The 27,484-nt window shown below is 37.8% G+C and overlaps 2 protein-coding genes across 3 annotated transcripts in view; one reads left to right on the top strand and one right to left on the bottom strand.

The window, feature by feature from the left end:
• ptges (prostaglandin E synthase) overlaps positions 1 to 27,484 on the bottom strand; it is a 62,283-nt gene that overhangs the window by 15,140 nt on the left and 19,659 nt on the right. The window contains exons 4-5 of one of the 2 annotated variants that reach the window (XM_062959969.1): positions 15,634 to 15,728; positions 4,433 to 5,288 (exon numbers count right to left, since the gene is read on the bottom strand). In XM_062959969.1, the coding sequence (XP_062816039.1) occupies positions 5,203 to 5,288; positions 15,634 to 15,728 (181 nt within the window). In that variant the 3' untranslated portion in view covers positions 4,433 to 5,202. Of the gene's footprint in view, positions 1 to 4,432; positions 5,289 to 15,633; positions 15,729 to 27,484 lie in introns of those variants that run through there. The other variant, XM_062959970.1, reaches the window with a different exon arrangement.
• The window catches only part of prrx2 (paired related homeobox 2), a 68,148-nt gene that overhangs the window by 37,040 nt on the left and 3,624 nt on the right, over positions 1 to 27,484 (top strand). The window contains exons 2-3 of the mRNA XM_062959966.1: positions 22,868 to 23,052; positions 25,256 to 25,434. Of these exons, the coding sequence (XP_062816036.1) occupies positions 22,868 to 23,052; positions 25,256 to 25,434 (364 nt within the window). The remainder of the gene's footprint in view (positions 1 to 22,867; positions 23,053 to 25,255; positions 25,435 to 27,484) is intronic.

Raw genomic sequence — 27,484 nt, 5'->3', positions numbered from 1 at the left:
TGCAGCCAAAGTGGGACCGAACCGCATTCATTCCACAGTATAAAGTTTCCCTATGGTCATTAAAAAAGTATAGCCTTCGTCCGGAAAATTATAATTACCGGTATCTACAGCCAAAAAAGGAACGAGGCTGTTTTTCTGGAAAAAATAAACTATATATGTATGTATATATATAATTTTATGGGTCTCTTTTGTTTCCCCATCTGTTCGCTTGGGTGGGACCCTTTACGGCCGTGATATTATTGGCAGGGAAACACCAAGAAAAAATTAAAATAAAATATATATAGGAGGAGGCTGTGTGTTATATATATATATGGATTATTCCAAAACATTCCAGGCTGTTTGCTGGGAAAGACTTTAAAATAAGAAAAAAAAATGGGAAAATGACCTTTGGATGCGATCCGGGATTCAGGATTTGCTGCTGAAATGGCCCGCCGAAATAATAAATCAGTACACAAATAAATTAATTTCGAACAAATAAACAAATGGATTGAAACTGAGGTTTGAATTTAAATAGATAAATATACCACACAATAAAAAGTAAAAACAAACTTGAATGCATTCAAATCGAGACTGAGATTTCCTCCCCCACAGGCACCCCAGTGTTTCTGACTCTCTCCATTGGTGTGGATTTGCATGGCCCCGCCCACTGGCTCTCCCTTAACCCTTTCCTATTCTTTTCTATGGCACACAGCAAACAGAGGAATTGATTGGAATACTAATAGGTTTTGAGGGGAATTATAGTCCCCTCAAAATCAGGATATTATTTATTATTATTATTATTATTATTATTATTATTATTATTATTATTATTATTATGTTAATGCTGTAATAGCATTAGTTACAATAACACAGCCTAACACAAATCTGGATATAATAATAATAATAATGCAATAGCATTAATTATAATAATGCAGCCTAACCAAAAGCTGAATGATATAATAATAATAATAATAATAATAATAATAATAATAATAATGTAATAGCATAAATGATAATAACCAAAAGTATTCTATAGTAATAATAATAATAGATGATATACTGCTAGTAGTAGTATATCATCTATTATTATTAATAATGCTGTAATAACATTAATCATAAAAAGTAGCATAACCAAAAGCATTCTATAATAATAATAATAAAAATAATAATAATAATACTGTAGTAGTATGAATTATATTAATGTAACCTAACCAAAAGTGAGATATAATAATAATAACAATAATGTAATAGCATGAATGATAACAACATAACCAAAAGCATTCTATAATAATAATAATAATAATAATAATAATAATAATAATAATAATAATAATAATAGATGATATACTACTAGTAGTAGTAATAATAATGCTGTAATAGCATTAATCATAAAAAGTAGCGTAACCAAAAGCATTCTATAATAATAATAATAATAATAATAATAATGATGATGATGATGATGATGATGTAGTACAGTAGAATCTGACTTATCCAAGCTAAACGGGCCGGCAGAAGCTTGGATAAGCGAATATCTTGGATAATAAGGAGGGATTAAGGAAAAGTCTATTAAACATCAAATTAGGTTATGATTTTACAAATTAAGCACCAAAACATCATGTTATACAACAAATTTGACAGAAAAAGTAGTTCAATACACAGTAATGTTATGTTGTAATTACTGTATTTACAAATTTAGCACCAAAATATCACGATGTTTTGAAAACACTGACTACAAAAATGCGTTGGATAATCCAGAACGTTGGATAAGTGAGACTTTACTGTAGTAATAATAATAATGCTGTAATAGCATTAATCATAAAAAGTAGCATAACCAAAAGCATAACCTATAATAATAATAATAATAATAATAATAATAATAATAATAATAATACTGTAGTAGTATGAATTATATTAATGTAACCTAACCAAAAGTGAGATATAATAATAATAATAATAATAATAATAATAACAACAACAACAACAACAACAACAACATCACACAGTCCTAGACACTTGGGAAGTGTTTGACTTGTGATTTTGTGATACGAAATCCAGGATATCTATCTTGTTTGCTGTGTCATACAATAAAATAATAATAATAATAGTAATAATAATAATAATAATAATAATACATCGCACAGTCCTAGACACTTGGGAAGTGTTTGACTTGTGATTTTGTGATACGAAATCCAGCATATCTATCTTGTTTGCTGTGTCATAATAAAATAATAATAATAATAATAATAATATACATCACACAGTCCTAGACACTTGGGAAGTGTTTGACTTGTGATTTTGTGATACGAAATCCAGCATATCTCTCTTGTTTGCTGTGTCATAATAAAATAATAATAATAATAATAATAATAATATACATCACACAGTCCTAGACACTTGGGAAGTGTTTGACTTGTGATTTTGTGATACGAAATCCAGCATATCTCTCTTGTTTGCTGTGTCATAATAAAATAATAATAATAATAATAATAATATACATCACACAGTCCTAGACACTTGGGAAGTGTTTGACTTGTGGTTTTGTGATACGAAATCTAGCATATCTAGCTTGTTTGCTGTGTCATACAATAAAACAATAATAATAATAATAATAATAATAATAATAATAATACATCGCACAGTCCTAGACACTTGGGAAGTGTTCGACCTGTGATTTTGTGATACGAAATCCAGCATATCTATCTTGTTTGCTGTGTCATAATAAAATAATAATAATAATAATGTAATAGCATGAATTATAATAATATAGCATAACTAAAAGTGGGATAAAATAGTAATAATAATAATAATAATAATAATAATAATAATGATAATAATACTATAATGGCATTAACTGTAAGACTGCAGCCTAACTAAAAGCAGAATAATAGTAGCAGTAATGTAGGAATAATCAGAATAACATTGCTTATGGATTATAGCAGGAATGTGTAAACTTCGGCCAGTAGGCTGTTAGGAATTGTGGGAGTTGCAGTCCAAAACACCTGGAAGGATGGCTGAAGTTTGTCCATACCTGGAGCAGACCAACTTGGTCGCTTCCACTATGCAAGCTATTGCTGATGTTGCGACGTAAATTGGTCAAAAAGTAGGTGATGACCGTGTCAATCATCCAAAGCAGGATTTTGTTTCGACCTGAAAGATTTCGGGGGGTGGTTTGAACCCCTAAAGCGCCCCTTTGGCGATGGGTTTGATGGTGATGTTGAAGAAGAAGAAGAGTGGGGAAAGGGAGCCCCTGCAAAGGCTGGCTATGTCTCTGCGCGGCCGGCGCCAGGCCTTCCCATGCGCCAAACCAGATGTGGAGAGGCGCCACACGGCTCCCAGGCGCCGCAAGAGGAGGAGGAGGAGGAGGCCTCACACGCACACGGGCTGCAGCACACATGGGGCAGGAGAGAAAGAGAGGAAAGAAGAAAGAAAGAAAGAGAGGAGGGCAGGAAGCCATCGCCAAGCAGGACTCGAACCCAGCGCACAGGGAGAAGGCACCAGGAGAGGAGGGATGGGCAAAGTCATGCTCTCCCTCTAAAGACCAAGGCAATTCTATACTACTACTAATCATAATCTATACCGAGACAAAATAATAATAATAATAACAAAATTATTATTAGTAGTAGACCACAAGTTAAACACGAGCCGAGAGTGTGATGCGGAGGCGGAAAAGACCAATGCAATTCTATACTACTACTAATCATAATCTATACCGAGACAACATAACAGTAATAATAATAATTTATTAGTAGACCACAAGTTGAATATGAGCCAAGAGTGTGATGCGGAGGCAGAAAAGACCAATGCAATTCTATACTACTACTAATCATAATCTATACTGAGACAAAATAACAATAATAATAATAATTTATTAGTAGGCCACAAGTTGAACGTGAGCCGAGAGTGTGATGCGGCGGCGGAAATGACCAATGCAATTCTCTACTACTACTAATCATAATCTATACCGAGACAACATAACAGTAATAATAATAATTTATTAGTAGACCACAAGTTGAATATGAGCTAAGAGTGTGATGCGGAGGCAAAAAAGACCAATGCAATTCTATACTACTACTAATCATAATCTATACTGAGACAAAGTAACAACAACAACAACAACAACAACAACAACAACAACAATAATAATAATAATAATTTATTAGCAGACCACAAGCTAAGCATGAGCCGAGAGTGTGATACGGCGGCAGAAAAGACCAATGCAATTCTATACCACTACTAAACATAATGTATACTGAGACAAAATTACAATTATTATTATTATTATTATTATTATTATTATTATTATTATTATTATTTATTAGTAGACCACAAGCTGAGTGTAACGAGAGTGTGATGCAGCGGCGGAAAAGACCAATGCAATTCTCTACTACTACTAATCATAATCTATACCGAGACAAAATAACAATGATAATAATAATAATTTATTAGTAGACCGCAAGTTGAACATGAGAAAGAAGGAATAATAACAATATTAACAATAACAATAATAATAATAATAATGTAATAGCATCAATAATCCCCTCAGAGAGAGAGGGCGGGTTAAAAATTAAGATTATTATTATTATTATTATAAATTGATAACATTGCTTAGCCCAAAGGAGGAAATAATAACAATAATAATAATAATAATGATAATCATATTAATTATAATAACATCATTTAACCACAAGCACAATACTACGAAAACAACAACAACAACAGCAGCAGCAGCAGCAGCAGCAACATAGCTTAACCCAAAGTGGACTTATTATTATTATTATTATTATTATTATTAGTCATAATAATAACAACAATACAATATAGCTTAACCTAAATGTGGCTGCAACTGAACTTTTGGAGAGGCCAAACTCACATCCCTCGCAACAGCCCTGCAAGGTAGGACTGTCTTATTATCCCCAATGATTAATAAGGTTTGGATCGACGTTGTGGAAGGAGGTCAAAGTGGCGCCAAACCGCATTAACTGTGCAGTGTGGATGGCCTTGAGCGTCTATCGTTTCCAGCCAAACCGCCTTGGCAAAAAGAAAGAGGAAAGGAATTCTTGGGCTCCAAACCGGGGATCAGGTTTGCCTTCGATGCCAATTTCTGAGCTTGGAAAGGATCCCATTTTAAGGAAAACAGAGACGTCTCAACATCCTGTAACCAATTCGAATCCATAGCCAGGAATCCCAGGCCTCAAGATTGCATTTTAACTCTCCAAACTGTTCTTAAAAAGAGAAGATTGTGCATTTTTGAGACTCACCGATCTGGACGTATGTCATGCCGTTTAGAATCCAAAGCCGCTTTGAGTTTCCTTTGTAGAAAGAAAAAGAAGGGTATAAATACACATAATAATAATAATAGTCGGGGAGAAAGGCGGGGTAAAAATGATGTAAATAAATAAATAGTAATAATAATAATTATTAATATTATTATTATTATTATGGATTTTAAAAGGGTATAAATAAACACAATAATAATAACTAATAATCGTAATTATTGGTCTTACTTTACTTTTTATTATTAATTTTATTTCATATACTATTTGCCTTATTTACACATTTCATTTCATGCATGATTATATTTTGTTTTATTTATTATTTATTTCATTTTTACTTTATTATTTTATATTATTTTCATACCAACATGGGGACCCGGAGATGCCAGAGTGATTTGAAAAAGGCATTGTTTGTTTTGAGGTTTTAGGTACTATCGTGGGTGAAACCTCAGGAGAGAATGCTTCTGGAACATGGCCATACAGCCCAAAAGACTCACAGCAACCCAATAATAATAATAATAATAATAATAATAATAATAATAATAATAATAATAATAATGTAATAGCGTTCATTTATACTAACATTGCTCATCCCAAAGAAGGAAATAATAATAATAACAATAATAGCATTAATTTATAACATAGCTTAACCCAAAGCAGGAAATAACAATAACAATAATAATAATAATACACAACAACCCCTCCAGTATGTTATGTTGGTCACCAGGGTTCTGTGTGCCAAGTTTGATCCAGATCCGTCACTGGCTGAGTGCAATTCCTCTGTTTGCTGTGTGCCATAGGAAAGGGTTAAGGGAGAGGCAGTGGGCGGGGTCATGCAAATTCCACACCAGTGGAGAGAGAAAAGAATACTGGGATGTCTGTGGTGGAGGAAATACATAAAATCTATGATGAAACTGTCCCCTGAAAGCCTTGACTTGGGATTTGTGTATTACATTTATTTTACTTAATCCATGATTTATTTTCTACCATATACAGTAGAGTCTCACTTACCCAAGCTAAACGGGCCGGCAGAAGCTTGGATAAGCGAATATGTTGGATAATAAGGAGGGATTAAGGAAAAGCCTATTAAACATCAAATTAGGTTATGATGTTACAAATTAAGCACCAAAACATCATGTTATACAACAAATTTGACAGAAAAAGTAGTTCAATACGCAGTAATGTTATGTTGTTGTAATTACTGTATTTACGAATTTAGCACCAAAATATCACGATATATTGAAAACATTGACTATGAAAATGCCTTGGATAATCCAGAACACTGGATAAGTTAATGTTGGATAAGTGATACTCTACTATATTTGAAACACTACAAGATGAGTCCACAGCAGACACTCTGCTGGCTGTTGTATTGGATCACATGTTGGATGATGGTGATGATGATGATAATAATAAATATCACGATATATTGAAAACATTGACTATAAAAATGGCTTGGATTATCCAGAGCAGGGGTCCCCAAACTTTTTAAGCAGAGGGCCACTCCACAATCCTTCAGACTGTTGAAGGGCCAAATTATCATTTGGAAAAAAAAATACAAATTCTGATGCACACTGCACATGCCTTATTTGTAATGCAAAAACAACAAGACCAAGAACAATGAAAGAACAATGAAAGAGTAATACAATATTTAAAAATAAAAACAATTTTAACCAACATACATTTATTAGGATTTCAATGGAAAGTGTGGGCCTGCTTCTGGCCAATGAGATAGTCAAGTTAATTAGGATTGTTGTTGTTGTTATGTGCCTTCAAGTCATTTCAGACTTTGGGCAAGCCTAAGTCTAAAATGTATTTATTTATTATTTACTATATTTATTTACTACATTTGTATCACACCCTTCTCACCCCAAAGGGGACTCAGAGTGGCTTACAAATTATATGTACAATACAATGTATTAGCATAGCACAATATTAACATTATATATTACTATATTGAGAAGCCCCGGTGGCTAAGTGCGTTAAAGCACTGAGATGGAGACCGAAAGGTCCTAGGTTCAAACCCTGGGAGCGGCGGGAGCACCCGCTGTTAGCTCCAGCTTCTGCCAAGCTAGCAGTTTGAAAACATGCCAATGTGAGTAGATCAATAGCTACCGCTCCGGCGGGAAGGTAATGGCACTCCATGCAGTCATGCCCATGGCCACATGACCTTGGAGGTGTCTACAGACAACGCCGGCTCTTCAGCTTGGAAATGGAGATGAGCACCAACCCCTAGAGTCAGACATGACTGGACTTAACGTCAGGGGAAACCTTTACCTATTACTATATTGAACTATACCACTATACTGTAATATTATTAGTAATATTATTAATAATATATAATTAATACTATTATATGGTATTATTATTAGTGTTATATTGTATTACATTATAATATTATTTCACAATATATTTTTATTATAAAACTGAGGGCGGGGGCCAGGTAAATGACCTTGGAGGGCCGCATGTGGCCCCTGGGCCTTAGTTTGGGGACCCCTGATCCAGAGGCTTGGATAAGCGAGGCTTGGATTAGTGAGACTCTACTGTACTCCTATTTTGTTTTATTGACACATTTCATTGTTGATTATTTATTATTATTTATTATTATTTATTTAATTAATTACTAGCTCGGGGACCCAGTGATACCCAGTGTTCAAATTTGGACATACAGTAGAGTCTCACTTATCCAACATAAACGGGCCGGCAGAACGTTGGATAAGCGAATATGTTGGATAATAAGGAGGGATTAAGGATAAGCCTATTAAACATCAAATTAAGTTATAATTTTACAAATTAAGCACCAAAACATCATGTTAGACAACACATTTGGCAGAAAAAGTAGTTCAATCCACAGTAATGCTATGTAGTAATTACTGTATTTATGAATTTAGCACCAAAATATCACGATACATTGAAAGCATTGACTACAAAAATGCGTTGGATAATCCAGAACGTTGGATAAGTGAGTGTTGGATAAGTGAGACTCTACTGTATTGAGTATTTGTGCCAAGTTTGGTCCAGATCCACCATTGTTTGCTCTCTGGATGTAGGTGAACTACAACTCCCAAACTCAAGCTCAATGCCCACCAAACCCTTCCAGTATTTTCTGTTGGGAGTTCTGTGTGCCATGTTTGGTCCAATTCCATCATTGGTGGAGTTCAGAATGCTCTTTGATTGTAGCCAAACTATAAATCCCAGCAACTACAGCTCCCAAATGACAAAACCAATCCTCCCAACCAAATTTGGGCGTATTGGGTATTTGTACCAAATTTGGTCCAGCGAATGAAAATACATCCTGCAGATCAGATATTTACGTTACGATTCATAACAGGAGCAAAAGGACAAGCGATGAAGTAGCGACGAAAATAATTGCCTGGGGTTGTTGTATGTTTTCCGGGATGTGTGGCCGTGTTCCGGAAGCGTTCTCTCCTGACGTTTCGCCCACATCTATGGCAGGCCATGGCTCACAACCTCTGAGGATGCCTGCCATAGATGTGGGCGAAACGTCAGGAGAGAACGCTTCCGGAACACGGCCACACATCCCGGAAAACATACAACAACCCTGTGATCCTGGCCATGAAAGCCTTCGACAACACAGTAATTTTATGGTTAACACAACGTGAGGAACTGTATTAAGGAGTCGCAGCATTAGGAAGGTTGAGAACTACTAGCTGTGCCCGGCCACGTGTTGCTGTGGCGAAGTATGGTGCTATGGGAAATAAAATATCTTATATTATCTGCTTAGAACTGGATTATATGAGGCCCCTTCTACACAGCTGTATAAAATGCACACTGAAGTGGATTATATGGCAGTGTGGAGTCAAGATAATCCAGTGCAAAGCAGATAATGTAAGATTATAAATGGGTTATATAGCTGAGTGGAAGGGCCTTGAGTCTACACTGCCATATAATCCAGGTAAAATCTGATAATTTGTATTTTATAGGCAGTGTGGAAGAGGCCTAAGTGAGGCCTAACTCTGCTTGTCCCCTGGGTGAGTGGGTTGGTAGGAGACCAAGGGGGCGGAGCTTAGCCTTTTAACTGGCAGCAATTGGATAAAAACAATTATTCCTCTCCCTCTAATTAGGACTTTATTTTTCTTTTCTTTTTGTTGTATCAACCTAGAGGCGTGGATGATGGGTTGTGTTGTCAATTTTCGAGGTTGTGGGGTGTTTTAGTTTTGTTGTTTTGGCGGTCGCCAGGATTCCATCACTCTTTTATATATATAGATGTAGAGATTTATTATGAGCATTTTGTGGTTGCTGAATTGTTGAATTTAATTGTGTCTGGCTGGGAGTTCTGCATTGATTGAGTGGGATTGAAAAGCATTATGCCATCTACCGACCAGGTTTCCTGTAGCAGAATAATATCACGTTGGGCTAGATATATGCCTTTTTGAAGACCCGATTTATCACAATACAGATTCAGTGTGCGCTCTGGTTGCAAGATGAACTACAACTCCCACCATGGTGGGTCAGACCCCTCAAACCGCTCCAGTATGTTCGGTTGGTTATGAGGGTTCTGTGTGCCAAGTTTGGTCCCGATCCATCGTTGTTTGGGTCCACAGTGCTCTCTGGATGCAGGTGAACTACAACTCCCAGAAATCTTCAATTCCCCAAACCCTTCCAGTATTTTCTGTTGGTCATGGGGGTTCTGTGAGCCGTGTTTGGTCCAGATCCATCGTTGGTGGGGTTCAGACTGCTCTTTGACTGTAAGTGAACTATAAATCCCAGAAACTACAACTCCCAAATGTCAAGGTCAATTTATCCTCCATATTCCATCAATATTCAAAGATGGCCACATTGGGTCTGTGTGCCAAGTTTTGTCAAGATCCATTGCCATTTGGGTTTATAATGCTATCTGGATATAGGTGAACTACAATTCCCATGAATCAAGGTCAGTCTATTCTAAACCCCTCCGGTATTCAAATTTGGGTATATCGGGTATGCGTGCCAAGTGTGGGTCCGGATCCATTGTCGTTTGGGTTCTCAGTGCTCTCTGGATGTGGGTGAACTACAACTCCCTCAAATCAAGGCGAATTCCCCCCCCCAAAGCCCTCCAGTATTTTTATTATTATTATTGACACAACGACGTTGTATGACACAGCAAACAAGATAGACATGCTGGATTTCGTTTCACAAAACCACAAGTCGAACACTTCCCAAGTGTCTAGGACTGTGTGATGTATTTTCGGTCCCAGTCGGGTGGCCTTTTGCAGCTGGCAGATTGTGATTTTGTCAATGCCTATTGTTTCCAAATGCCGGCTGAGATCTTTTGGCACGGCACCCAGTGTGCCCATCACCACCGGGACCACCTGCACTGGTTTCTGCCAGAGTCTTTGCAGTTCAGTCTTGAGGTCCTGATAGCGGCCGAGTTTTTCCTGTTGTTTTTCGTCAATGCGACTGTCACCTGAGATGGCAACATCAATGATCCAAACCTTGTTCTTTTCCACAACTGTGATGTCTGGTGTGTTGTGTTCCAGAACTTTGTCAGTCTGGATTCGGAAGTCCCATAGTATCTTTGCATGCTCATTTTCCAAGACTTTTGCAGGTTTGTGATCCCACCAGTTCTTTGCTGCTGGGAGGTGGTACTTGAGGCATAAGTTCCAATGAATCATTTGGGCCACATAGTTGTGCCTCTGTTTGTAGTCTGTCTGTGCAATTTTCTGACAGCAGCTGAGGATATGATCCATGGTTTCGTCGGTTTCCTTGCACAGTCTGCCTTTTGGGTCATCAGCTGATTTTTCGATCTTGGCCTGAATGGCCTTTGTCCTGATGTCTTGCTCCTGGGCTGCAAGGATCAGGCCTTCTGTCTCCTTCTTCAGGGTCCCATTCGTGAGCCAGAACCAGGTCTTCTCCTTATCAGCTTTTTCTTCCATTTTGTCAAGGAACTTTCCATGCAATGCTTTGTTGTGCCGGCTGTCAGCTCTAGTTTGTAGTGCGGTTTTCTTGTACTGGTTTTTTGTCTGCTGTGCTTTGAGGAGTTTCTGATTTTTGACTTCAATCAAAGCAGGTTCTTCACTTTGCTTTCCATATTCTGCCAGGGCATGTTCTTCTTCTTTGACTGCTTGTTTGACTTGTAAGAGTCCTCTGCCCCCTGATCTTCTAGGCAGATATAGCCGGTCAACATCACTATTATTATTATTATTATTATTATTATTATTATTATTATTATTATTATTAAAGGTTTGGTGCTTACAGTATTTTTTGTTGGTCATGGGCATGGGGTTTCCATGTGCCAAGCGTGGTCCAAGTACATCATTGGTGGGGGTCACAGTGCTCTTTGATTGCAGGTGAACTATAAATCCCAGCAGCTTCCTATGGGGCATTTTAGGGGAACATGAACTTCTTATGGGGCATTTTATGGGAATCAGAGGAGAGAAGACCTTGCCCAACTGCATCTCCCCAGAGATGCGGTCCTCAAAGAGGTGTGAAACTGCATTAACTCCGCCCTGCGGACGCACCCTTAGTGGAGCCAGGCCAAGGAAATGTCAGGAAATGTAATTCGGGGCCGGCGTCGTTTTTTTGGCTGCAAACGAACCCAATGAAAAGCCCCTTCTGACGGAAGGCCTGAAAAATGTCATAACAGATCTATAAAATCCTATAAATTCTCTCCCCGAAACCCCGGCCGGCCCATAATAGCCTTCAGATGTTTCCGAAAGGCTTTGGGTTGGTGGGAAAGGGCCCGGCGGGTGGTCTGCGCGCCCCAAAGAAAGCCATAAAGGCCGGGGGTGCCCATTGGGCTCCAACCAGGACCGCTTATGGGGCCCAGGCGGCAGCCCCCAAACCCCCCCTTAAAGCAAACCTCAGTGCGCCTTATTAATAAGCAGTCCTCCCGCTCATTAACACCATAATCCCTATTATTTTTAAAAAGTCCAGATGTGGATTTCCATCCCCTTCTGGTTTCAGGGAAAGATCGCCTTCCCCTAAAACACCCCATAGAAAAGCCCCTCAAAATGTCCATTGGAAGTCCCTTAGAAGACCCCATAGAAAGTCCACATTCCCCTAAAATGCCCCATAGAAAGTCCACGTGATCCGAAATACCCTGTTAGAAGTTCCACTGACTCTAAAATGTCCCATAGAAAATGAATATTATTCTATAAGGCCCTATAAGAAGCCCATGTTCCCTTAAAATGCCCCATAGAAAGTCCACGTGACCCCAAATACCCCGTTAGAAGTTCCACTGACCTTAAAATGTCCCATAGAAAATTAATATTATTCTCTAAGGCCCTATAAGAAGCTCATGTTCCCCTAAAATGCCCCATAGAAAGTCCACATTCCCTTAAAATGCCCCATAGAAAGTCCACGTGATCTCAAATACCCCGTTAGAAGTTCCACTGACCTTAAAATGTCTCATAGAAAATGAATATTATTCTATAAGGCCCTATAAGAAGCCCGTGACAAAATTCCCTTAAAATGCCCCATGAGAAGTCCATATTCCCCTAAAATGCCCCATAAGAAGCTTATGTTCCCCTAAAATGCCCCACAGATGGCATCGCATTGAGCCACTGTGGTGTCGAACTGCACTGATTCAACTGCAGATTCCAGGGTCCCATTGCATTGAGTCTTGGCCGCTAAAGTGGGATCAAACCACAGTGTAGATGTACCCAAATGAAAGCTACGGACCTTGGGAAACTATAACTCCCAGGATGGCATAGCATTGAGCCACGGCGGTGTCAAACTGTACTGATTCAACTGCAGGTCCCAGGGTCCCACTGCAATGAGTCTTGGCAGCTAAAGTGGGATCAAACCACATTAATTCCACAGTGTAGATGCACCCAGTGAAGGCTACAGACCTTGGGAAACTATAACTCCCAGGATGGCATAGCACTGAGCCACGGCGGTGTCAAACTGTACTGATTCAACTACAGATCCCAGGGTCCCATTGCCTTGAGTCTTGGCAGCTAAAGTGGGATCAAACCACATTAATTCCACAGTGTAGATGCACCCAATGAAGGGTATGGACCTTGGGGAACTATAACTCCCAGGATGGCATAATATTGTGCTACGGAGGTGTCAAACTGCACTGATTCAACTGCACATCCCAGGGTCCCATTGCCTTGAGTCTTGGAATCTAAAGTGGGATCAAACCACATTAATTCCACAGTGTAGATGCACCCAATGAAGGGTATGGACCTTGGGGAACTATAACTCCCAGGATGGCATAATATTGTGCTACGGAGGTGTCAAACTGCACTGATTCAACTGCACATCCCAGGGTCCCATTGCCTTGAGTCTTGGAATCTAAAGTGGGATCAAACCACATTAATTCCACAGTGTAGATGCACCCAATGAAGGGTATGGACCTTGGGGAACTATAACTCCCAGGATGGCATAATATTGTGCTACGGAGGTGTCAAACTGCACTGATTCAACTGCACATCCCAGGGTCCCATTGCCTTGAGTCTTGGAATCTAAAGTGGGATCAAACCACATTAATTCCACAGTGTAGATGCACCCAATGAAGGGTATGGACCTTGGGGAACTATAACTCCCAGGATGGCATAATATTGTGCTACGGAGGTGTCAAACTGCACTGATTCGACTACACTTCCTAGGGTTTCATTGCATTGAGTCTCGGTGCTTAAAGTGGGATCAAACCACATTAATTCCACAGTGTAGATGCACCCAAGAGAAGGCTATGGACCTTGGGGAACTATAACTTCCAGGATGGCATAACATTGTGCTACGGAGGTGTTGAACTGCACTGGTTCAACCTCAGCTCCTAGGGTCTCATTGCATTGAGTCTCGGTGCTTAAAGTGGGGATCAAACCGCATTAATTCCAGGGTGTAGACGCAATCCCACACCCCTTGCAAATGCAGAACATCTGGATTGCCACAGCTGTCCTTTGCAGCTGCAAAGAGAAGCCCCTTTTTAATATGTATCCGAAACAACCCTTGAAAAATAAATACGGGGCCGGCCTTGCTCGGGGGCCGGGTGCGAATGTGCTAAGTCCCCATTAAGCCCCGTGTGTTTATTTTCCCTCCTCCGGGTTCAACCTGGGATCTTCCCTTGGCTTGAAAAAGAGAGAGAAAGAGGCAGGCCCCTTAATTAATAAAAGGGAAAAACCTATTTATTTATTTGCTTAGGCCCGGCCGGGTCACATCCACCGTAATTGTTATTTCAAACCAAAATAAATTTTTTTCTTTAAAAAAAAAGAAAAGGATTTATTTTTCTCCGGAAGAATTTGCAGCTAATGCCCTGCGGCCGAAAGAAAGATCCGAAATCACAGCGGGAAAGAGAAAAGAGGGAAGCGAGAGGGCCAAAGGGGCCGCTTCCGGAATAATAATCACCGCCGTGATCATAAATAATAATATTATATCAATAATCATAATTAAAATCAAAATAATAATAATTACAGAATAATAATAGCATTCTTAGAATACTATATTATCAAGCCCTTATCTAAATAATAATGATAATAGTAAATAATATATAAATAATAATACATAATAATATAAAATTAGTATATAATAATAGTACAATAATAGCAATTTTAGAATATTAATATTAGATTATCAAGCCCTTATCTAAATAATAATGATAATAATACATAATATATAAATAATAATACATAATAATATAGAAGAAGACTATATTAGTATAAAATAATAATAATATAAAATAATAGTACAATAATAGCAATCTTAGAATATTAATATTATATTAAGCCCTTACCTAAATAATGATAATAATAGTAAATGATATAAATAATAATAATACATAATAATATAGAACAATATATTAGTATAAATAATAATACTATAAAATAATTACAGTATAATAGTATAATAGAATTCTTAGAATATTATATTATCAAGCCCTTACCTAAATAATAATAAAAATGATAATATATAAATAATACATAATAATATAGAACAATATATTAGTATAAAATAGTAATACTATAAAATAATTACAGTATAATAGTATAATAGAATTCTTAGAATATTATATTATCAAGCTCTTACCTAAATAATAATAATAATAAATGATAATATATAAATAATAATACATAATAATATAGAACAATGTATTAGTTTAAAATAATAATATAAACTAATTACAGTATAATAGTATAATAATAGAATTCTTAGAATATTGTATTATCAAGCCCTTACCTAACTGAACAGACCAGAGAGATAGGTTTGGGGAGAAGTCACCATGATTTATAGTACTTGTAGGGACTGGGATGTATAGTTCACCTGCAATCTAAGAGCACTTTGAACCCCACCAATGATGGACCGGGAAAGGTCGGCAGTTCGATCCTGGGTCGCGGTGAGCACCCGCCGTTAGCTCCACTTGCTCACTTAGCAGAGCGAAAGCAGAAGTGCAAGTAGATAAATAGGTACTGGAAATAAGATGGGGGAAAACTGCCTTTACCTCTGTTTGTGTTGTCTGTCCTTATTAATATTCGGCATTGAATGTTCGCTGTGTTCTGTAAGCCGCTCTGGGGTGAGAAGGGCAGGGTATAAACACTACAAATACATAAATAAAAATAATATTATTATAGTATAATAATAGTATTCTTATAGTATATTATTATACAATAAATATTGATAATTTTATATTATTAAAATATTAATATTAATATACTATTATAAATAGTATTTGTATTATAATATACTATTATAAATAGCATTATAATATTTGTATTATATCATATTATATTCCTGTATCATTACTATATTATTATATTACTAGCTGTGCCCAGCCACGCGTTGCTGTGACGAAGTATGGTGGTATGGGAAATAAAGTATTGAGGAATTGGTGGTAGTTAAGGTAAAGGGTCCCCGGGGCCAAGTGGGTTGCTAGGAGACCAAGTGAGTGGAGCTTAGGCTTCTAACTGGCAGCAATTGGATAAAAACAATTATTCTTCTCCCTCTAATTAGGACTTTATTTTTCTTTTCTTTTTGTTGTATCAACCTAGAGGAATGGATGAGGGGTTGTGCTGTCAATTTTCAAGGTTGTGGGGTGTTTACGTTTGTTGTTTTGTCTGCTGCCGTGATGCCATCACTCTTTTATATATATAGGTAAAGGTAAAGGTTTTCCCCTGACATGAAGTCCAGTCGTGTCCGACTCTGGGGGTTGGTGCTCATCTTTATTTCTAAGCCAAAGAGCCGGCGTTGTCCGCAGACACCTCCAAGGCCATGTGGCCGGCATATCTGCATGGAGCGGTACCTATTGATCTACTCACATTGGCATGTTTTCGAACTGCTAGGTTGGCAGAAGCTGGGGTTAACAGTATGAGCTCACCCCGCTTTCGGTCCAAGTTCAGCAGCTCAAGGCTTTAACACACTGCACCACTGGGGCTCCCTTATATTATATTATATTATATTATATTATAATTCCATATTATGATTATTATTGCAAGTGCCTCAGAAAACTACAACTCTTGGGCTTCTGCAGTTTCCAGAGAGTTTTTTTCCCGGCCTTTCAAAGGCTCAGTTCCCTTTCCTCACTTCCAACTTTCCTTTACATTTTTGGCAGCCGAGGTTTTGCACGATTAAGCAGAGAGAGAAATGCGGTTTCGGGTCTATTTTTGACTTTCTTGGGAAAACATTGCATGGCGTGCAAAAACGCGAAGCTCGTGTTTCCCCTTTTTTCCCCTCCCCAAATAGAGAACGAAATGTGATGATACTACTATTAATAACAATTAATAAATATTAATAATCTTACTATTTCAATTTCAAGAAATGGTTTTGCTAGATAAGATCTTCCTATTATTATTATTACTAATATTACTAATATTATTAATAATAGTAGTAACATTAGTAATACAATAGAGTCTCACTTATCCAAGCCTCGCTTATCCAAGCCTCTGGATAATCCAAGCCATTTCTGTAGTCCATGTTTTCAATATATCATGATATTTTGGTGCTAAATTCGTAAATACAGCAATTACAACATAACATTACTTCATATTGAACTACTTTTTCTGTCAAATTTGTTGTATAACATGTTTTGTTGCTTAATTTGTAAAATCATAACCTAATTGGATGTTTAATAGGCTTTTCCTTAATCCCTCCTTATTATCCAAGATATTCACTTATCCAAGCTTCTGCCGGCCCGTTTAGCTTGGATAAGTGAGACTCTACTGTACTACTACTATTAATAATAATTAATAAATATTAATAATCTTACTATTATTACTACTCCTAATATTACTATTATTATTAATAATAATAGCAACATTAGGAATAGTAATAATAGTAAGATCTTATCTAGCAAAACCATTTCTTGAAATTCTGGATAATAATAATAATAATAATAATAATAATAATAATAACAATAATAATATGGTCAGATCCAACTAGATATCTTCGTGGAAGTATGGATAATGCTGCAGATAATTACAATCGTATGATACGATCTAGCAAGATCTAGCAGATAATAATAATAATTCCGAATCCAGACTGACAAAGTTCTGGAACAAAACACACCAGACATCACAGTTGTGGAAAAGAACAAGGTTTGGATCATTGATGTCGCCATCCCAGGTGACAGTCGCATTGACGAAAAACAACAGGAAAAACTCAGCCGCTCTCAGGACCTCAAGATTGAACTGCAAAGACTCTGGCAGAAACCAGTGCAGGTGGTCCCGGTGGTGATGGGCACACTGGGTGCCGTGCCAAAAGATCTCAGCCGGCATTTGGAAACAATAGACATTGACAAAATTACGATCTGCCAACTGCAAAAGGCCACTCTGCTGGGATCTGCATGCATCATCCGAAAATACATCACACAGTCCTAGACGCTTGGGAAGTGTTGTTGATACAACAAAAAGAAAAGAAAAATAACGTCCTAATTAGAGAGAGAGGAATAATTGCTTTTATCCAACTGCTGCCAGTTAGAAGGCTAAGCTCCTCCAACTTGGTCTTCTAGCAACCCAATAAAAAATACTAAAAAACACTAAAAATTAATACAATAATAATAATAATAATAATAATAATAATAATAATAATAAAACTTTATTTATATCCCGCCACCATCTCCCCACGGGGACTCGGGGCGGCTTACATGGGGCACAATACAATCACAATATAAAAAGATGAAACAATAATACAATATATCAATATAAACAACAATACAAGATAAAAATTTCATTTAAAACACATAAAATACTATAATAACAGAAAATAACTAAAAATAATACAAAAAATAATAAAATATAATAAATAAAAATATAAGTTACAATAAAATTAATAAAAAATTGCAAATAACGTCAAATAAAAATTACACAACAATTTTTAACCAATACCACCACCACTTTGCCACAGCAACGTGTGGCTGGGCACAGCTAGTTATATTATAATTATATTATAATTATATTATAATTATATTATAATTATAGTTCCAGGTCCATTATTAGTGGAGTTCAGAGTGCTCTTAGATTGCAAGTGAACTATACATCCCTGTACCTTCAACTCTTATAAATCATGGTCTCTATTTGCTGATTAATTTCTCTGTTTGCTGCCTGCCATAGAAAAGAATAGGAAAGGGTTAAGGGAGAGGCAGTGGGCGGAGCCATGCAAATTCCACACCAATGGAGAGAGTAAAGGAACACTGCGATATCTGTGGTGGAGGAAATAACAGAACATCTAGGATGAAATTGTCCCCGAATGAAAGCCTTGACTTGAGTGGTGGGAAGGATGGTGTTTGTGGAGGACATTGTCAGGGCTCTTGGACATGTTCACGGCACTCGCCATAACCTGCAATGGGCCATTGGTGTCTCCTGAGTAATGGGAGCTATAGTTATTTGCGGTTGTGGGAGCCTGTCTGTGTAAGTGGACACCCCAGCCACATACACACATACAGATTTTCACTTTTATTATATGTATAGATTTCTGATCCAGCAAGACTTCCTCTTGAAAGTGTGAATGATAATGGTAATAATAATAATACGGTGTGATCCAAGATAACTATATCTTCAAAGTATGGATAACAACAACAACAACAACACAAACAACAACAATTATTATTATTATTATTATTATTGAACAAGATTTCTTGAATGTTTGGATAATGCTACTACTATCATTTGACCCAGCAAGATTTCTTGAGAGCATGAAGAATAAGGATGCTGCTGATATTATTATTACTATTATTATTATTAATAATAATAATAATAATAATAATAGTAATAATAATGGGCCTAACTGAACAAGACTTCTCGAATTTATGGATAATGTTACTACTATCATTTCACCCAGCAAGATTGAATAATTATGATGATGATATTATATTAATATTATTGATAATAATAATAATAATAAAAAAAAATAATGGGTCTAACTGAACAAGACTTCTTGAATGTTTGGATAATGCTACTACTATCGTTTGACCCAGCAAGATTTCTTGAGAGCATGAAGAATAAGGATGCTGCTGTTGATATGGATGATGATATTAATAATAATAATAATAATAATAATAATAGGCCTAACTGAACAAGACTGGATAATGCTATTACTATCATTTGACTCAGCAAGATTTCTTGAAAGCGTGAAGAATAATGATGCTGTTGCTGATATGGATGATATTAATATTATTGATAATAATAATAATAATAATAATAATGGGCCTAACTGAACAAGACTTCTTGAATGTATGGAAAATGCTGCTACTATTGTTTGACCCACCAAGATTTTTTGAAAGAGTAAATAATAGTGATGCTGTTGCTAATATGGATGATGATATTAATATTATTGATAATAATAATAACAACAGACCTACCTGAACAAGACTTCTCGAATGTATGGATAATGCTGCTAATATCATTTGACTCAGCAAGATTTCTTGAAAATGTAAATAATAGTGATGCTGATGCTGATATGGATGATGATAATAATATTGATAATAATAATAATAATAATAATAATAATAATAATGAGCCTAACTGAACAAGACTTCTTGAATGTATGGATAATGCTGCTAATATCATTTGACCCAGCAAGATTTCTTGAAAGTGTAAATAATAGTGATGCTGATGCTGATATGGATGATGATAATAATAATATTGATAATAATAATACAGTAGAGTCTCACTTATTCAACATAAACGGGCCGGCAGAATGTTGGATAAGCGAATATGTTGGATAATAAGGAGGCATTAAGGAAAAACCTATTAAACATCAAATTAGGTTATGATTTTACAAATGAAGCACCAAAACATCATGTTAGACAATTTGGCAGAAAAAGTAGTTCAATACGCAGTAATGCTATGTAGTAATTACTGTATTTATGAATTTAGCACCAAAATATCACGATATATTGAAAACATTGACTACAAAAATGCGTTGGATAATCCAGAACGTTGGATAAGTGAATGTTGGATAAGTGAGACTCTACTGTAATAATAATGGGCGTAACTGAACAAGACTTCTTGAATGTATGGATAATGCTACTACTATCGTTTGACCCAGCAATAATGATGCTGATGCTGATATGGACAATAGTAATATTATATTAATAATAATAATAATAATAATAATAATAATAAGTCTGATGCAGCAAGACCTCTGGAAAGTGTTAGAAAAATAATGAGCATTGTGCATGCATGCATTCTATGTGTTGCACATCAGTGCGGCTGTGCCAAAGCAGGGGGGCAAACTACAAATCCCCTTTTTGCAAAAATGGCATTTTTGGGAGAGGCCCGAGGCCTTCCTTCCTTCCTTCCTTTCTCCTCCTCCTTGGCTTGCCCCCCTTTTGCCACATCAGAGCTGCTCAATTTTGACATACAGCAGGGGAAAAAAAGCAAAGAAAAGTCAAAAAGCAACCCGGCTGACTCTGCTACAAATCAAAGGCCTGTCATAAAAGTATTCCAAATTTCAAAACCATTCCAAAATAACTCTGCCGCCGCCGCCGCCATTGAGGCCCAAATGGAAGCCAGATGTTTGCAGGGCGGAAAAAGCGCCGGATTGGGTTTCAGGAGAGGGCTTGTTAAACTAAAACACACACAAGCCGGCAAGGCTCCGCTTCCTTCCCGCCTCCCCTCCGCCGAGTTTTTCCTGGCTCCAAAAGGATTCGCTTCCCATGTTCCCAGTAGCCTTCACAAGGATGGGAGGTCTAGTTTCCAAAGGGTTGGCAAAAGGGTGGGTGGTGTTGACGACCCCATCAAAACACATGGGAAAACTGGCTCCGTCCGCCCAATTTTGCAAAAGTTTGCCACCGTTCCAATCTACGAAGTCCTGGGATTTGTAGTTTGTCAGGCAGAGAAGGCAATAGGATCCTGGCCTGCTATGGTTCCAGTCTATGGAGTCTTGGGACTTGTAGTTCACCACTTTTTTGCAGAGAATGTCAAGTCTGCCAGTCTGCCTTGGTTCCAATCTATGGAGTCCTGGGATTTGCAGTTTGGCCCTCCTGAGCAGAGAAGACCTTGCAAAACTACAAAGACCTTGCAAAACTACAACTCTCAGGATGGTACCACACAAAGCCAGGGCAACTGAAGTGTTGCCAAACAGCATTCACCCAACAGTGTAGAGATGGTTCTGTGCCATGCATCTCCTAACATAGCAAAAGCCTGCTTTCAAGTTCGGACTAAAACCCAGAGCGGATTTTCTGTCGGGCCCACTAACATAGGAGCAGCGGATTGTGTGTGTGTGTGTGTATATATATATATATATACAGTAGAGTCTAATTTATCCAAGCTAAATGGGCTGGCAGAAGCTTGGATAAGCGAATATCTTGGATAATAAGGAGAGATTAAGGAAAAGCCTATTAAACATCAAATTAGGTTATGATTTTACAAATTAAGCACCAAAACATCAAGTTATACAACACATTTGACAGAAAAAGTAGTTCAATATGCAGTAATGTTATGTTATAATTGCTGTATTTACAAATTCAGCACCAAAATATCATGCTATATTGAAAACATTGACTACAAAAATGGCTTGGATAATCCAGAAACTTGGATAAGTGAAACTCTACTGTATATATATATGCTACAAAAAGAACACATAGCTAATTTTGGAGCCACCAGTCACTGATATTGAGAAATGTTTGCAATTGTAATGTGCAATAGCACTATTCATCAGATTTAAAGTGATTTTAATTGACTGGTATATTTAAATTAATTTTAATTTTAATGTGTTTGAATGGGGTTTGGGGCTTGTTTTAATGTTGTGAGACACTGTGCCTCTTGGTCAAGAAATTATTATTAATAATAATAATACGTATATTTAAATTAATTTTAATTTTAATGTGTTTGAATGGGGTTTGGGGCTTGTTTTAATGCTGTGAGACACTGTGCCTCTTGGTCAAGAGATTATTATTATTATTATTAATAATAATAATAATAATAATAGTTGTACTAGGACTATGAATGCAGTATATTTTGGATGTGGAAATTTTCAAAATAATTAGTTACTTTCTTAACATTATATGAATTGTCATCTCATTTCCTGAAAATAAAGCGCTATTTGGTTGCAGCAAGTGTGCCAAAAATAGTACTTTCACCACGTTGCGATGGTGCTATTGCGATATTATGGCATTCACAACAAAAGGATGAATGTGGGACTCTGGAGTGGCTTTTAGGATAACAGGTGGGTTTGGGATCTGCAGGGTGTGTATCCCCTCTAAATACGGTTATTTCTTTATTTTCTCCCCCCGAAAACAGGCGACAGCTTGAGCCCGAGCCGCAGTTCGGGGAAGAGGAAGAAGAAGCAGCGGCGGAACCGCACCACGTTCAACAGCAGCCAGCTCCAGGCCCTGGAGAGGGTCTTCGAGAGGACGCACTACCCAGACGCCTTCGTGCGCGAGGAGCTGGCGCGGCGGGTGAGCCTCAGCGAGGCCCGGGTGCAGGTGAGCACGGATCCATCCATGAATAATCCCTATGAGGAGCGGCTTAAAGAGCTGGGCGTGCAGAAGAGAAGGTTGAGAGGAGACATGAGAGCCATATATAAAGCCATAAGGAAGAGAAAGCAAGGCTTGTTTTCACGGACACAAATGAAAGGATATTCCACTCAAACATTAGGAAGAACTTCCTGACCGTACGAGCTGTTCAACAGTGGAACTCTCTGCCTCAGAGTCTGCTGGAGGCTCCTTCCTTGGAAACTTTTAAACAGAGGCTGGATGGCCATCTGTCAGGGATACTTTGATTGTGCTTTTCCTGCACAGCAGAATGGGATTGGAATAAATAATAATAATAACCCTTACAAAATCCAGCATATCTATCTTGTTTGCTGTGTCATACAATAATAATAATAATAATAATAATAATAATAAATTATTATATTATATATTATATAATAATAGTAATATATTATTATTATTGTTGTTTTGTTGTTGTTGTTATTATTTTATTATTATTATTATTATCATCATCATCATCATCATCCAACATGTGATCCAATACAACAGCCAGCAGAGTGTCTGCTGTGGACTCATCTTGTAGTGTTTCAAATATAGTAGAGTATCACTTATCCAACATTAACTTATCCAGTGTTCTGGATTATCCAAGGCATTTTCATAGTCAATGTTTTCAATATATCGTGATATTTTGGTGCTAAATTCGTAAATACAGTAATCACAACATAACATTACTGCGTACTGAACTACTTTTTCTGTCCAATTTGTTGTATAACATGATGTTTTGGTGCTTAATTTGTAAAATCATAACCTAACTTGATGTTTAATAGGCTTTTCCTTAATCCCTCCTTATTTTTATCCAACATATTCACTTATCCAACATTCTGCCGGCCCGTTTATGTTTGATAAGTGAGACTCTACTGTAATAATAATGATAATGATAATGATAATAATAATAATAATAATAATAATATGTGATCCAATACAACAGCCAGCAGTGTCTGCTGTGGACTCATCTTGTTGTGTTTCAAATAATAATAATAACGATAATAATATTAATAACATGTGATCCAATACAACAGCCAGCAGTGTCTGCTGTGGACTCATCTTGTTGTGTTTCAAATAATAATAATAACGATAATAATATTAATAACATGTGATCCAATACAACAGCCAGCAGTGTCTGCTGTGGACTCAACTTGTTGGGTTTCTAGTAATAATAATAATAACAACAACAACAACTTTATTTTTGTATCCCACCTCCATTTCCCCAAAGGGACTTGGGGCGGCTAACACGGGGCCAAGCCCAAAACAATTACAATGAAACAAGATAAAATACATACAAGACACACGACAAAAATCCGATAAAATGCTTATACAATCGATGGCCCACATGGTCTCTTTGAACTCTGTGGTTCTATGACTTATTGTAGTTTAAAACGGCTGTGAAATTTTTCTCCTCTCCTGAAATATTTCACTTTTCTGCTCTCCCGAAAAATTTGCAATTGCGATTGCAATTGAAAAATGGCATCATAGCACCATTCTGCCTTTGGGATTCGTAAACGGGATGGTTTAAATCAAACTATTGAAAACGCTGTGTTGTTTTCCTTTTCCTGAAAACAGTGCAATAGAGGTGCAGTAGAGTCTCACTTATCCAACACTTGCTTATCCAACGTTCTGGATTATCCAACGCATTTTTGTAGTCAATGTTTTCAATACATCATGATATTTTGGCGCTAAATTAGTAAATACAGTAATTACTACGTAGCATTACTGCATATTGAACTACTTTTTCTGTCAAATTTGTTGTCTAACATGATGTTTTGGTGCTTAATTTGTAAAATCATAACCTAATTTGATGTTTAATAGGCTTCTCCTTAATCTCTCCTTATTATCCAACATATTCGCTTATCCAACGTTCTGCCGGCCCGTTTATGCTGGATAAGTGAGACTCTACTATATTTCGGCATTACGGGATTGTAACTCAATTGAATCATAAGTCAATCGGAAAACACAATAGCTTTCCCTTCCTGACTTTTGAGCCTTATTACGTGATTTTCTCGCAGTCTTAAGAATTGGAATTGCGGGATTTTTTACACAAGGAAGCGAGCTGGCTGTATAGTATTGTTCTAGTCGTTTTTATACGGAATCGCGGAAGTCAGCACCTTTTTGTACAGTTTCCTTCTCTCCCTGGCAGGTTTGGTTCCAGAACCGAAGGGCCAAGTTCCGGCGCAACGAGCGGGCCATGCTGGCCAACCGGTCGGCCTCCCTCCTCAAGTCCTACAACCAAGACGCCGCTATCGAGCAGCCCATGGCCCCCCGGCCCACCACCCTCGGCCCCGACTATCTCTCCTGGTCCACCAACTCCCCGTACAGGTAGGCCCAGGCCCCCACGCCCTCCAAAACTACAACTCACGGGACCCCATAGAAGGCGGTTAAAAGTGGCACAAAACTGCTCTTGTAGGTACAGCTTTCCAAACTTTTCATGTTGGTGACGCCCTTTGGAGACGTGCGTCCTTGCGCAACACGGTCATTCAGTTTTCGTGGCAAAAGCAGAGGCTTCCTCTTCTGTCTTCCACTTCTTCCCCTTCCTCCTTTTCTTCCTCCTGCTCCTCCCCCTCTTCCTTCCCTTCCCCTTCCATTTCTTCCTCTTCCTCCCCTTCCTGTTCCTCTTCCTCTTCTTCTGCTCCTTCCCCTTCGCTTTCCTTTTATTTATTTATTTACAGCATTTATATTCCGCCCTTCTCACCCGGAAGGGGACTCAGGGCGGATCACATCTATATATATAAAAGAGTGATGAAATCCTGGCGACCAGCAAAACAACAAAACTAAACATCCCACAACCTAGAAAATTGACAGCACAACCCCTCATCCACACCTCTAGGTTGATACAACAAAAAGAAAAGAAAAATAAAGTCCTAATTAGAGGTAGAGGAATAATTGTTTTTATCCAATTGCTGCCAGTTAGATGGCTAAGCTCCGCCCACTTGGTCTCCTAGCAACCCACGCAGCCCTGGGGACAGGCAGAGTTAGGCCTCACTTAGGCCTCTTCCACACTGCCTATAAAATACAGATTATCAGATTTGCACTGGATTATATGGCAGTGTAGACTCAAGGCCCTTCCACACAGCTATATAACCCACTTATAATCTTATATTATCTGCTTTGAACTGGATTATCTTGACTCCACACTGCCATATAATCCACTTCAGTGTGCAGTTGGACACAACTGGACTTAATGTCAGGAGAAAACCTTTACCCTTGACCTTAACTACCACCAATTCCTCAAGACTTTATTTCCCAGATCACCAGACTTTGCCACAGCAACGCGTGGCCGGGCACAGCTAGTTACACATATAAGGCAAATATTCAATGCCTTTTAACATAGAACAAAGACAAGACAAACATAGGCTCCAAGCAGGCCTCAAACTCATGACCTCCTGGTCAGAGTGATTCATTGCAGCTGGTTGCAGCTGGCTTGCTCTCCCGCCTGCGCCGCAGCCCGGAGCCCGCTCGGAGGATTTCCTTTTCCTAATCGTCCCCTTTCTCTTCCACTTCTTTCACTTCCTCTTCTGATTCGTCCTCTCCTCCACTTTCTGTTCCACGTCTTCCTCCCATTCCTCTTCTTCCTCTTCTCTTCTTCCACTTCCACTCTTTCCCCTTCCTCTTTTTCCTCCTCGTCCCCTTTCTTTTTTGCTTCTTCCACTTCCTCCCTTTCCTGTTCCACTTTTTCCTCTCCCTGCCATTCCTCTTACTCCCTTTCCATTTCCTCCTCCATCTCCTCTTCCTCTTAATATAATAATCTATATATATAAAAGAGTGATGGCATCAGGGCAGCGAACAAAACAACAAAACTACAGGCCCCCCAACCTCGAAATTTGACAACACAACCCATCATTCACAGCTCTAGGTTGATACAACAAAAAGAAAAGAAAAATAAAGTCCTAATTACAGGGAGAGGAATAATAGTTTTTATCCAATTGCTGCCAGTTTGAAGGCTAAGCTCCGCCCACTTGGTCTCCTAGCAACCTACTCAGCCCAGGGGACAGGCACAGTTAGGCTTCACTTAGGCCTCTTCCACAGATTATCAGATTTTAACTGGATTATATGGCAGTGTAGACTCAAGACCCTTCCACACAGCTATATAACCCATTTAGAATCTTATATTATCTGCTTTGAACTGGATTATCTTGACTCCACACTGCCATATAATCCACTTCAGTGTGCATACTAAACATAAAGACAACCATACAACAGACATTCAATACCACCACTACCTCAACAATTTCTCACCAACACCACCAGACAACAACACAGCAACGCGTGGCCGGGCACAGCTAGCAATACTAAAACTTTATATACCGCCCTATCTCCCGGATGGGACTCAGTCATAAAAGCAACACAACCATTACATAACAACATAATA

This window comes from Anolis carolinensis, unplaced genomic scaffold, assembly GCF_035594765.1.
Source record: "Anolis carolinensis isolate JA03-04 unplaced genomic scaffold, rAnoCar3.1.pri scaffold_7, whole genome shotgun sequence".
NCBI classification, from domain to species: domain Eukaryota; kingdom Metazoa; phylum Chordata; class Lepidosauria; order Squamata; family Dactyloidae; genus Anolis; species Anolis carolinensis.
This window is presented reverse-complemented; position numbering and strand designations above follow the sequence as displayed.